The sequence below is a fragment of the Genypterus blacodes genome, unplaced genomic scaffold, assembly GCF_046128005.1.
Source record: "Genypterus blacodes isolate CSIRO-AG114 ecotype Tasmania unplaced genomic scaffold, CSIRO-AGI_Gbla_v1 ptg000055l_1, whole genome shotgun sequence".
NCBI lineage: Eukaryota > Metazoa > Chordata > Actinopteri > Ophidiiformes > Ophidiidae > Genypterus > Genypterus blacodes.
In genome coordinates this window covers 6,942,100-6,955,285 of record NW_027466867.1, presented here as the reverse complement: position 1 = coordinate 6,955,285, position 13,186 = coordinate 6,942,100, and the positions used below count along the sequence as shown (strand labels likewise).

Genomic DNA, 13,186 nt, shown 5'->3' with positions numbered 1-13,186 from the left:
CGGCAGAACAAAGATTTAATGGGTCATGCAAACGGTAATTATGAGGTCATTGTAAACCGCTTAGGGTAAAGGCGCTATATAAGTGCAGACCAGTTTACCATGAAGGAACAGTAATTGATACAACACCATGATGCCGCTTAAATCGGGTCCCAGTGTTCCGCACTGGGAGCTCGATTTCACCAAGGCGGATGGATGCCTCTATATGTGTGGCATCTGCCCTCCGTGCGTCTTTGCCACAAGATTCCTGGAATCCACCGAGAGTTTGTGGAATGCTGCGGACGCATGCAAGAGGAGGCTCCTGGTGGGGCTGTTGTTACGTTGCAGTAACGTCAAAATGCTCGAACGCACCCAAAGGGCACGACAAATAGCGCCGTGGTTGACGTACGCCAGGTCGAGAACACCGATGTCCCCGAGGGATATGAAGAATCTTAAACCCACCAGAGCGAAGAAAGGAGACCTGCTGGAGACCGACTTGTCTCCAATCTGGAACTGGTTCACCAGAAGTCCAGACAGGGTTAAATCAAACTATCTTGGCCGTGTTTTTTCACGGTGTGACCCCGAACTGCTACGCATGCTGGGTAACTTAACCGGCGTGCTACTGGTGAGACAAAGTCGAGGATTTCTGCAATTTAATGGTAATTAAATGGAGCCTTAATGAAATGCAATAAATCTGAAATCAACTTCTTAGATGTTGTAATTCCTACTTACTATCGGTAGATGTCGCTAAAGGACACATACTACTATTACTGCTACGAATGAACATTTTACCTGCATATTTGTCAAAGGTGAACATTGCCTCTCACTCAGTGGGTGCTGGGTGAATGGATTAGGATAGATAGTTATTATTATTTATATATTACTTCTCAGCAGGGAGCAATCACCATACCCTTGAAAGCAAGCACGCTGGGTTAAGGAGCTCTGTTGAGTGTGAGGACAGTGACGAAGACTTGGAGGAACCTGCTCTCCGGGTGGTACCTGGATGCTCTTCCTCTATGGCTGGAGTCAGCCGATACAAAGACTTCATATGCTGCCTCCCCATTCCACTGGCCAAGAGGATATTAGGTAGGAGCTGTGTGTAAAGTGTACGCTAAACACTAAACAACGCCACCTTCATGAGTTAAGTGATATTTACACTCAGATTGCAACTTTGCCATTTATATTTATGCCCCGTGTCATTTTTCATGTTTTTTGTAGGTTGTGTTGATGTTTGTGTACATGATGATGACATCTTTACCCTCTCTTTCTTCAAGATATGCTCACACACACGCACACACTCTACACGAAGAGGACAGGAAAATAGAAATCCACAGGCAAAGCAGATTTACTTTGTTTTCCTCCACAGTCTAGTGTGAAGTATGCATTGTCCTTGAATTGATAAAGCAAGCGAGTGGGGATAATGATACCATGGGGATGTAACTTAATTACTCAAGAATGCTCTTGTTAAATCTCCCATTGAAGTGGGTCTCCCTTGGTTAGAAGCACAACAAAGCCCTGCCAGGCAACCCACTCCACAGTAACCAGTCTGCTGCCTGCGCTGTCTAGACATTAAAAGACACATTACTCACAGGGAAGTGTATCAAATGGAAAAGGCTGCTGGGCTGTAAGGAGCTTCAAAAGAATGCAGCGCACTTTGAAAGAACGTCTCACTTATAATAGGACACAAATAATTCTACGTGTTTTATTTACCCTTTCTTCTCTCTGTTTCTCAAACTCATATTTTGCACGCATTCAGACATTATGTATGTGTGTGTGTGTGTGTGTGTGATGCATCTTCTAGGTCTGTTAGATGAGCGTACTTTGAAAAGCTGCCAAAAGGTCTGTTTGTACTGGCAGCGCCTTGTAGAAGAGACCTGGAAGGAAATCAATTTCAGAAGCAACTTTCGAGAGCAAGTTAAGGCGATGCTGAAGGTAGGACGTTTATATTGTAGGAACTAATCAATCAGGTACAAAACAAATCAAATCAATACATAAAGCCTCTTCTGTATTTATTCATGTCAGTTTCTATTCTAGCAATACAAGAGCACTGATGTCATCAATTCAACGTATGCCAACATCACTGAGGTCACTGTTCCTGTCACAGCTGTTGAGAGAGAAGATGTGGATTCTACACTGCAGCAGGTCAACACATCTGTTTCGTACCAGCGTTTGTACCCCAAAAACGATTTAATGTCACTATAGCAACTGATCTGTCCTGTTTGCTCGTTTTAACAGGCCAAACCTTTTGATTCTCCGCATCACAGCGAAACCACAACAGTGCAGTTGGAAGAGCGAAATGTTTACTGTGGTGCGTTTTTTATGAAAGTTCTACTGGAGAGGTTTGTGTTTTTTCTATCATAATCATCAAATCAGTTCCCTATTAATGTTAACTGATGTAAAAATGAGATATTCTTGGTTGTACTTGGTTTAAGGAAAGACAAATACCGCGTGGTGGACTATGGAGGTGGATCACTGTTGGCTACGGGCTCCAAGGACCGCGTGCTGCGCTTGCTTTACGTGGCGCCGGAACCCAGAGACGTGGGAGCGATGAAGGGCCACATTGGCAGCATCCGGGCGGTGCTGCTCTTCGAGGAAAGAGACCTGGTGATAACTGCCGGCTACGACGCGGCCATCAGGTGAGCCGAAGATACGAGCTGCTGCATCCTGTGCCGTTACGTGTTTAGTTAACATTTCATCTTATGCCTAGATGCTGGAGTTTGAGGACAGATAGGTGTGTGATGGTGCTGCACGGCCACAACGGAGGCGTCAACTGCATCGACGTGCATGAAGACACACTGGTCTCAGGAGCTAAAGACTGTAAAGTCAAAGGTAAAGGGATTTATAGGGTTGATGAAACATATTAGATCATTGTTTCAAAAGGGTTTCAGTCATCAGTTCTATTATCTGGAATTAAACTAAACACTAATCACAATTCCAGTGTGGAGTCTGGCCACAGGGAAGCCATACGAGGAGTACAAATTCAAGCACCCTTCCTCTGTCCGCTGTGTGAAGATCTGGAGGACGAAGGTGTGCAGCAGCTGTGAAAAGGGCCTCATCAAAGACTGGGACATGCAAGACGGATCCCTGCTGAGGGTGAGCGTCTTTAACATGACTCACATTTCTGGAGGTTCTCTTTGTTATTGTGTGATTCAAGACTTTTGTCATTGTTTTGGCGTAATGTATTGCATCCCTGTAGGTGATCGACGCCCACCAGTGCTCGGTAAAATGTCTGTTCCTCAGCCAGTGGTATCTTATCTCAGCGGATTCCAGCGGTCAGGTCATGACATGGAGCACCAACCATGATACCACGTCGTGCCTCATGAACTTTAACCACCCAAAGTAAGCACCAACAAGACATAACTCCACCCTGATAAGCAACAATGAACAGATATTTAAACGTAAATATCCTCTGCTCTCCAGGGAGGTGAAATCTCTGACGCTCACCTATCTGCGTCTCATCACCGGCTGCGTGGACGGAAAGATTCGCATATTTAACTTCCTCACTGGCGACTGTTTGAGAGTCTTCGCAGTGGCGGATGAGTCCAACCGCGTGCTGTCCGTGCATTTCCACGACAACAAGTGAGAGAGTCTGATCCGCTCTCAACCAATTACTTGAATTTACTAAATTCAATGTCAAATTAATAACATCTTCCTCTCTGTTTCCGTGCCTCCTTTCAGAATATTAGTCAACACTACATGTGATCTGAAGCTCTGCCAGTTTTCCAAAGTGTCCTGGGATTACGCAACAGAGTTGGTGGAAGTGGTGCGGTGTGGTGCGGCGGCTCCGGCTCGTTTGGTGATAGAGAAATCTTCATCTTCACTCGGAAAGACTCCCAACGCCTCCGTTTGTACAAATCAGCAGACCACACTTAGACCCCAAACCCGCGGCCTGTTTACCCCTTCTAAAGCCAGAACACAGGGGGGTGAGTATGCTCTGGAAATGTATTCCAACATTATGTCGATCTGCTGTAACATTCTGTTGTTATTGCTGTAAAAATGTTGACATTGTGGCTTTTGTTCTTTCACAGCCACGCCGTGCTGCGAGCCTGTGAAGAACTCAGTGCTGCTGAGTGAGAAGGCCGCGTCTGAACGTGTGAGGAAGAGGGGTACTCATCATCCTCTGACTCGCGACAGCATCCTCCTTAGGGTCAGCGCCCTCCAGCATTCGCTTTGCAGAGACGAGACCAGCGTCAACATGGAGCGCAACGCCGCCCTGCGAGATTGCTGGAGCGCTCACCCACCACCGGGTCCATCGCAGTCTGACCACAGTGCTTTAGGTTCCCACCCCAGGTCTCCCAAATCCCCCAAACGGACCCTCCAGACTCCAAAGTGTTCACTAAGGGCCCAAACCTGCGTCCCAGTGTTGAGGAGAACTGGGGGTGAAAACATGAGAAGCACATTCAATGTCAGAGACGCCGCCACTGCCCCTGACACGGCGACGCAGCCCCATCGCTGTGCTTCTCACGCTGCTGACACACAAAGGACAGTCAGGAGGACGGGTGCCAAAGAGGGCCCACGGCCTCCCGAATCCATCCTCAAGAGGCCGACGCACGACTGTTGCTTGAAATGTGGCGCTGTTCAGAGAGCAAGCAGAGTTCAGGCTGAAACAGAGCGTCAGAGCCCGGAGGGAGCACGTACAGAGCAGTGAGCACAAGATGAAGAAGAAGATGAAGAGTGTGGAGAGCAAAGTCAAAGGTTTACATGTTTAATAATAGAAGTTATCTATTCTGTGAAACGTTTTTAAAAGTGATGTTGCACTTTGTGGCCACTAGGGGTCAGTATTGCATCAGCTGACGCGTGACACCATGCAGTTTAACATTTACAATTAGTTTTTAGTTCAAGTTGTATTTTCATTTATAATTTTATGTTTTTCTTAAATGTATCTCGACAAATCTGTATATTTTTTCAGTTTTTGTATTATCTTTAACACATTTCTTAGTGATTTGTCCCTGTGAATGAGTTTACTTCAAAAGTAAAAGTAAGATTTGCACATTTTTTAGAAAGCTCATTGACATTTTTCTTTCTTTAGTAATCCTATAGTTCATATTTACCTTTACTAAAACAGTTATACCACTTTAACAACATAGAATCCTGGAGGATCTGTAGCGTCTGTGGTGCTCAGTGTAGTCATCAGACTGAGAGGAGTTTGGAGACCTTTCACCCTGCCACCTGCCCTCTAGCCCTGCTGCCTTGGGGGCATCATTAGAGGCGAGGAGGTTGAAGATCAGGGAGGGAAGGTCTTCCTCCCTCACAACAGTGGTATAACAGCTGGGTACCCCTGAAGTACAAAGGGGCATGAGGGGAGCTGACTGGGTAAGATGTCCCACTTTGGAGAAGCTCCTCTTTCAGCAGAGCTCTGCTGCTAATTTGATTTGGTCTGCAGAAAACTGCAGATAATGCCGCCTCCCCCTTTTCTCTTGTGGAAGCGTGATGTAGGGAGACAATGCAAGTCCCCAGCCTGCCCCCCGAGCCCAGCTTAGCTTCACCGGGGAGCACAGCACCCCCCTTTGTTCCATCAGGTATGGGGGTCTCTTGTTGTGGATCAGCAGAGCGGTAGGGGGGATAATGAGCGTAAAATCAAAGCAAAGGTGGAAAAGGGAAAGTCTTCATGGAGGAATGCTCTTAGACCTTCTGCTCCCTGGAGCTGGCCCAAGGGTTAGCTGGGGAGAGAAGGTCTGTGGCTTTATTTATGCACGAGGGCAGAAGCTCAGGAGAGGCTGGAGAGAAATGACAGTCACCCCTTTATAATGAAAGAAGGTTACACGGGTTGGAGGTTGGGGGACGCGGCAACAAAAGACTGTTCAGTCCGACCCAGGCGACCTTTTCATCTACATGGCTCTACGTCTCCAAAGCTGAATATTTGCATCATAGTTCATATGTCAAATAAATTCCTCTATTTTTGTCATGCCGTGTCAGCAGCAGATCTGAACTCAAGACCCAAATCCTCCTCACAGGGCGGGTCAGTCATGGTTCAGAGTGTGATTCATAGTGTCGTGATTTCTGCATTATTTTGTATTTGCATGTCACTCAGACGGGAGGCTGACTTGCCCTGGAGCAGTTCAGATATCACACCGTTAGCAGGTCTAACAAGATGGGCATCAGATGCATGAGCTCAATGAATATGCAAATCACAGCGTTCTCATGGGGGACCTGACTCACGATAAGAATAACCATTAGTTGAAAAGAGGCTAAAGCTCCCCCGCTGTGGTTCCTCCAGACTCTAAAGATGGACATTGTTCTGAAAGGCAGCCACAAATATCTTAGAAACCGTTGAAGGAGTTGACGCTTGACTGAAACAAGGATGGTAATGGAGAACATCGGGGGCCTGACAGAACGGTGACATCAATGCAGCGATGACAAGAGCCTCCATCTCAGAGCGGCTTTAAACGCCAGCAGGCCACACGGCCGGCGCTCTTTCCAATCCGTCCCCCTGTTAGGATTCAGCGGAGCCAACGTGGAAACCAGATCCATATGGCTTTCTGACCTCATTTGCAGATAGAGATCATAAGTGAAAGGGGATACGGCCACAACGAAGGGAGGCAATTAACGGGAACACCATTACCGAGATATGGGACTGATTAACATCCACGTCCAGCCAAGCCGTATAGATAAGAGGGAATCTGATTGCTCATTGATTGGATCTCTCGGTGGTTCCTCTTCTCTCTGCAGAGCGCAGGTTCTGTGTTCTGGGAGTTGAGTCTCGCTGAATTCACGAGGTTCCTTGATTGAGCCAAAAGAGTGAAGGCGAAACCGCCGTGACCACACATCAGGAAGATGATCAAAGAGGCTACTGCTGGCTTGTGTCTCCGTGTATACAAAGACTCAGGCTCGACCCCCTCCGACAGATGATTCGCCCGCAGATGGCCTCGACTCTAACATATGTCAAAGAGCCCCGATATGGACTGCAGAGGTGACACCTGAATTAGCCGGGGCCCGACGTGCAATGATTGTGCTCTGTGTGCGTACAATTGGAGCCAACGTGAAATTGGACGGTGAAGGCGCTTAACGGGACCAAGACCTCCCCCTCAGCTCTTGATTTTGTTTATGTTTATTCCATTAAAGTTGAAAAAAACCCCGTTCTTTTCCATTTATGAATTGAGTGATTGTGTATGGGGACCATCTGGCTTCACAGAGTGACATCTGGAAGGCATTTTTGAAAATTACAAAGAGATTATTTTCTATCTGCAAGACCTATTCCATACAAAAGACCCACACAGAGACAAATAAGACAAACATCTCACACACAGGTGCTGGAGGTGAGACAGGGGATGGGATTTGTTTACAGTTGCAGGTTCATACTTGTCCTCTAGGGGGCCCACTAGCACAGTGTTTAAAGGTTAGAGTTGAATTTCCTAATCAATTATCAATGCTTCTGTTGTTTACGCCTCATCTGTCTTATTGATTTTATTATCGTGTCACTGTATATTTGGCTGACAGTTTAAGAAGTATTCAAAATTGTTTATAGCCGTTATAATTTGTGTCAAAATGCTACGTCATTGAATATTAAACACAAAATCTAACAGCAGTGTGAAGTGGCTTTAATAACACACTTTACAAGCCGTTTTAAAAGGGGATTTCTTACGTTTTTCATGAGATGCTAGGGTGAATGTGTTCCACTATTCAGCCCGGAGAGCCGGGTGTCAAGGCTTGACCCCTCAGACTCAATGGCCTCCCAGTCTTCACACAGAGCCACTCCAGACACACACAGGCGACAGAGCTAAGTGTCATAATTTCACTATTTTCTCAGACGTAAATACGGAGACGTAAAGGGCCAAAGGTCGGCTGCATAAAACTTCCCTATTTAGAGGTCGGCAGGGGCGTACCATTGTCAGGGGTTGGCGGGGGAGGGGTGGCGAGGTGGCGTCACCTTGAAACAAGAAGGCGATTCACGCAGGAAAAGTTATGACAAACAGCATCTGACACCGTTTCCTGGGGCCAAAAAAACCCTCAAAACGGACAGAAATCAATTGTAACAAAACACTACAAAGGCCTTCACGCACCACAGAAGAAGAAAATACTAAGTGGGCACAGAAACTGCAGGATTAAAGGTCCCGAGCTGAACGTATGAAGCGGTACAATGAAGTGAATGATCATCCAGGTCTCTGGAAAGCGACACACACACGTTTGTTACATGTAACTTATCTCAGGAGTTTAGAGAGGAAAAGAGATCGCAGAAAGTAATGCTGAGACTGATCTGAACTAATTAAATGATACCTCAAATTACAAACAGAAGGTTGGTACTTCTCTTCTTTTAGTAGTCTGTGAATCTTAATTTTCTCACATTTTATTGTGACTTAACATTTCTCCAGTTTTCACCCTGAATTTCTATAATTTCTTCCCAAACTTCCAACTATTCTGTCCAACTTTAGGGATTTTTAAAACTTATCTTTATCAGTTGTCAGGAGCTTTGACTCAACTAAAGGATTTGAGTGTTATTGTGATATGATGAAGAAGGTTATCATATTCTACACGACTAATTCTGAAAGATCCCTGGAATATTCAAGCGATTCAGCCTTTGCAAAGTTCTGCCCCACAGTTTAACCTTTCAGCAACAGTCACAACAATGCCATTCTTCAGAGTAGATAACTGGGCTGCTGTTTGTACAGTAAACACTGCGTGGGATTCCGCTCTCTCTCTCTCCCCCCTCTCTGTCTCCCTCTCTCGCTCTCCTAGCTCGACCCTGGGCCAGGAAGAGCCTTTTTTGGAATCCGAGGCGAGCCGACGGGTGTCCGAGCTCAGATATTTCACAGCTCAGTGGGTTTCCTATCATGTTGATACAAGTGCTGGGAAACAACACGCAGTCTGCTTGATCCATGCCATTTATGTTTTTCATTTAGTTGTCATGTGCGGGATCTTTAGGAGACCTGCGCGGGGATAAAACTGACCCATATTAGCAGCAGATGTTTTGGGTCAAGTAGTTGAGCGTCTTATGTTCTTTTCCCAGAGGCTCGTGTGGAGAGAGGAGCATCAGTCATCATCCGGCCGAGGCTGGAGGAGAGCAAGCGTGATCGAAAGGGGAACAATTGAAATGGCCTGTGGATGTCCCAGGAAACATCCAATCACAGAGCTTCAAATGTTCAGCCATATGCGGCAGTGAAATCAATTTCACTGCCGCTGTGTAATTTTCAATCAATTATGCAATTATGGTCTCATATTTGATTTATAATTTCATTAACAAAGAAGCTCTGAATTGTGCGTCTACCTGGCATCTCCTCCATGGCAACCATCGCTGAGGCTCATGGGTACTGAAAGTATTTAGAGTTATCCTCCTTTGCCAACAGTAAACATCTGCAAAAGGAACTTGGAACTTGTTTTGATTCATCTGGCGTACCACAGGAGGTGTTTGAGACCAGTTTGAGAACCCGGTGCTTATCTTTTAGACTCCAATGTTGGTCAATGAAGTCAACAGGTGATCAAAACCTCTCAAACGTGAAAACGGGTTCATGTTGGCTTCATGGTCGCGGTGTGAGACAGCGGCTAACAGCGTGACGCATCTCTCGCTTCTCTTTGTCACCCGGCGATTCATCCAAAACCCCCTCCGCACGCAGCCCCCCCCCCCCCCAGCCCTGCCCTCCCCCGGCCTACAGCTGTTAAAACACCCCATATTATTCCCATAATTGTTTCAGTGTGTAGGCTGTTATTTTAATGTGCCAAGCTGGATGAGTCAGGAATGGGCTTGTGGGTAGAGAGACGAGTATTTTCTGACTACTGGCCTTCTTCAATGCAATCTCACACTCAGACTTTAATAGCTGCCTTTTTAATCGAGCAATATCTGTTTTATTGAAAATTGAAAATGAATAAACCCAGACAGGTGCGGAGTAGAGCAACATTCCGAGCCCCGCTGTGTTAAAGAGTTTGGTAATATTTCTTCTCGTTCCTTCCAATTGCAATAATTGGAGAACTGTGACACATCTGCTTGGCCGCGGTCAACAAGTCTGACATGCATTTGATAAAGTGTGAAATGGATATGGAAGGGGGGGGTTTGGAGTTGAACGTGAACGCACCCGTCAAGAGGTGACGGTGCTTTTATGGGTGAAAATGATTAAATTCATCCAAAGTGCACACGTATCTCCAAAATATTTGACTTTAACAGCTCAAGTTGTACCAAATGTTTCACTTTTTTTTGCCAGGTGTGTAAATCAAGTGCATTGGTCTAACCCCTTAAACTCTGCTGACCCCTCTGGTGACCTGTCGTAAGTTTGGCCGAGCTTTGTTGAAAACCCTGTGAGTTTTATTTTGAAAATCTCTCTGTGAAGTATGCACACAATGTGTAGAATAGGAGGTACATGTATGTTCCCTTGACGTTCCCCTTCACTTGAAAGACTTAACAAAACAATTACAACCTTTTTCTTCTTTGAACGTTTCGTAACATCTGCGAGAAAATGGAATTCCGACGTCCGATAAAAATGACACAAACACATAAATAGATCATCTTAAGGAGGACAAATCTGCAAATTTATCGTTTCCATGATGAAAGAGTGAAACTGATCTCCGTGCAGCTGCAGCTCTTAACGGTTACGAGCGTTAAAAAAAAGGTGCAGCGCTGAGGCGTCGGGGGTTCGGCGTTGAGCTGTTTTCCTTCAACAATAAAAGCATGGAAGGAGAAGGACATAGTTGGAGTCGTCTTTCCCTCAATCTGGACACAAAGTTTGACACTTCACCTCTTGTTAAAGGTTCTCTGGCTCGCGGCGAAGACGCCAACTTTCCTGATTGGCGCTCGCTACCTACCCGTGCATATTGTGAAGGCGTGGATGGCCGATAGATACAGATACAGACACAAAGGTTACAGGAAGTAAAGAGTGAAGGATATCAGTTGCAACCTGCTGGCTGGACGGCACAGAGTGAGAGTGTTTGGGTTGCGAGTCCACGACGGTTTAGCTCAGCTCTTTCCTAACACCAAACCACGGCGAGTGTACACAAAGGAAACCCGAGGATGTGATAAGTTGGAAATGTCAGCCCGCGCGTCTCATCCTGCAAGTGTCTACGTTTGTGTACTGACGCCGCCACATCAAACGCCGCCTTTTACTGCCAGTCTGAGGCCGAGGCGTAGCTTCTTCAGTGAAGGCTCATGTGTTTTCCATCAGTGCTCGTGCCAAAACAGGCGGTGGAAACCAACTGAGCTGCCAGCGTCACGGGGCGAAACTGCTGCTCCCGACGGCGTTGCGGCATCAGAAAGTGACCACGACATTCACGAATGTGTGTGACGTGTCCTCAAACAAACACACAATTGTTTTAAACTGATTATTTGCAATGTTAAAATCGGAAAAAAATGCCTTCACATCTTCTATCCCTTGCTGCAGCACCGTTATGCACACTGGGTGAAAACTCTCCTGACCCTCCCAAAAAGCTAGCTCTGCTCTGATTGGTCAGCGAAATATTGGAGCCACTGGGGAGAGATTTTTGAGAATAAAGTTGTAATAGTTTGAGAAAAACAGTTGAAATATACAGAGAATAAATGTTCTTTGTCTAATCGAGGCCCCACTGATTGAGAAACACGGACGTGGCTCTACATTTGCTCGCTCGCCTCACACTTGCGTACCCGATACGTCGCTTTACTGCCAAGTGTGTGTTCAGCCGCTGACTTCAGCCTGACGTCATGACAACGGCCTGTGACCGAAGTCATAACAGCGGCAGAGCTCATGTTTGGTGCCGCACCATAATGACATAATCCAGCTCTGATTATGAGAAAATGAAGTTAAGATGATATTAAGTTATGAGTGTCGCGTCTTCTGCCACAACGAAGGCGGAATGTAAACAAATCCACTTCTGTTAATGTTACGAGACGTCAAACGCAGAGAGAAATGACATAAATTACACAGCTGGTCTGTCTTTGGTGTGGATGACGGCTGACACATTAATTGTGATGAACCACTATCAGCGTAATGTAATGAAGGATCCAACGGCCGCGCTGGCAAAGAACTACATGTGGAATAAGTCATCTTGTTTCTCCAAACTGTGTAACATTCTTGTTTTGTTACGCGTGTCAAAGTGATCTGAAGTGGAGAAAGCGTCATCTTGAATCAAATGTCAAATTGTGTGATGAACGAACGCCCGGTTACTCGTAAATCAAATTTAGCGATTTTGTTCCTTCACATTTTTCCCCTCGCAGGCCCGTCTGGTTGCAGGAGTGTTAGATGTGCTGCTGGTTGACGTGGCGACCCAAGATTTCATCCCGATTCTCTTACAATTGAGTGTGTTACATGTCTGTCGGAGCTTTTACACTAACTGTGCTCATGAAGAAGACGAGATGCGACCGTACGACCCAACACGGTCTAGTTCGTTTCCTCTGCAAACCTCTTATCCTCTCCATCTTCTCTGTGGTCCCTCAGACTTTCTCTCACACTCTTAGCCGCTTAAACATACCCGCACACACACACACACCGCCGTGCACACAGAGTGCACACGCACGCCTTTAACAGATGGACCCTCCTCTTTTTTTTTTTGACTAATCTAAACGAAACCCAACCTCAAAGGGCAACGGCGGGACTTTGTGGAGACTGATGTTTTGAAAACGGAGTGAGTCACACTCACATCCATCGGAACTGCTCTCCATGCCTAATTAAAATAAACCATTGGCCCGCAATCATGGATCCAGTTGGCACGGCCCGTATAAACAGCGCGTTCGCCTTTAAACGGGAACTCCTGATTCTTAGGACCAAAACAGTGGCATGTGTCCCGGGCGGGTAGAGTGAGTGCCTGGACGACGGCACAAAGGCCACATCTGGGATCGCTGTGTCGTGAAAAACACACACATATACACACGCACACACACTCCGGAGATGTCAAGATATCCACGCACAACAGGCGCCCGGAATATTTCTCCAAACATCCATGTGAATATAACATTCGACCGAGCTTCCACTCGTCTGAATGTTTACCTCTGGAAATGTCTCACTATTTGGCGGTGTCTCGCGTCGTCGTCGTCAACGTAGCACAAGGTGAAAACGAATCCTTCAAAAGCTTGTGTGAGTTTATAAGTTTTCCCACATGGAAAGATAGACATTCCTGGCATAGATTGAACCATCAAACCTGAGATTTGGGGGGTGATACTGTTTTGGCAACACATGGTCTCCTCCTATATCGTCCTTTCTTCCACTATCGAACTACGCCAGAATGAGTGTCATTGAGTTTCTATGGTAACGCAGATGGATTATTGCTTATCTTTTTCCCGACGCTGAAGGAGAGAACCTGGCGTTGGCTCGTTCACAAG

At 46.2% G+C, this 13,186-nt stretch overlaps 1 protein-coding gene across 1 annotated transcript; it reads left to right on the top strand.

Annotated features, from left to right (window-relative positions):
- Positions 1 to 127: 127 nt before the first annotated feature.
- On the top strand, positions 128 to 4,624 carry fbxw10 (F-box and WD repeat domain containing 10). The gene is made up of 12 exons (XM_076151772.1): positions 128 to 635; positions 871 to 1,062; positions 1,778 to 1,908; positions 2,011 to 2,118; positions 2,212 to 2,315; positions 2,409 to 2,612; positions 2,684 to 2,805; positions 2,915 to 3,069; positions 3,173 to 3,315; positions 3,397 to 3,555; positions 3,655 to 3,899; positions 4,005 to 4,624. Exons 1-12 carry the CDS (start codon positions 128 to 130, stop codon positions 4,622 to 4,624), a joined length of 2,691 nt encoding a protein of 896 aa, XP_076007887.1.
- The last annotated feature ends 8,562 nt before the right edge of the window (positions 4,625 to 13,186 follow it).

Coding starts and splice junctions, on each gene's coding strand:
- fbxw10 (XM_076151772.1), top strand. CDS start 128: ATGATGCCGCTTAAATCGGGTCCCAGTGTTCCGCACTGGGAGCTCGAT. Junction 3,070..3,172: donor AAGACGGATCCCTGCTGAGG/GTGAGCGTCTTT, acceptor GCATCCCTGTAG/GTGATCGACGCCCACCAGTG. Junction 3,900..4,004: donor TAAAGCCAGAACACAGGGGG/GTGAGTATGCTC, acceptor GTTCTTTCACAG/CCACGCCGTGCTGCGAGCCT.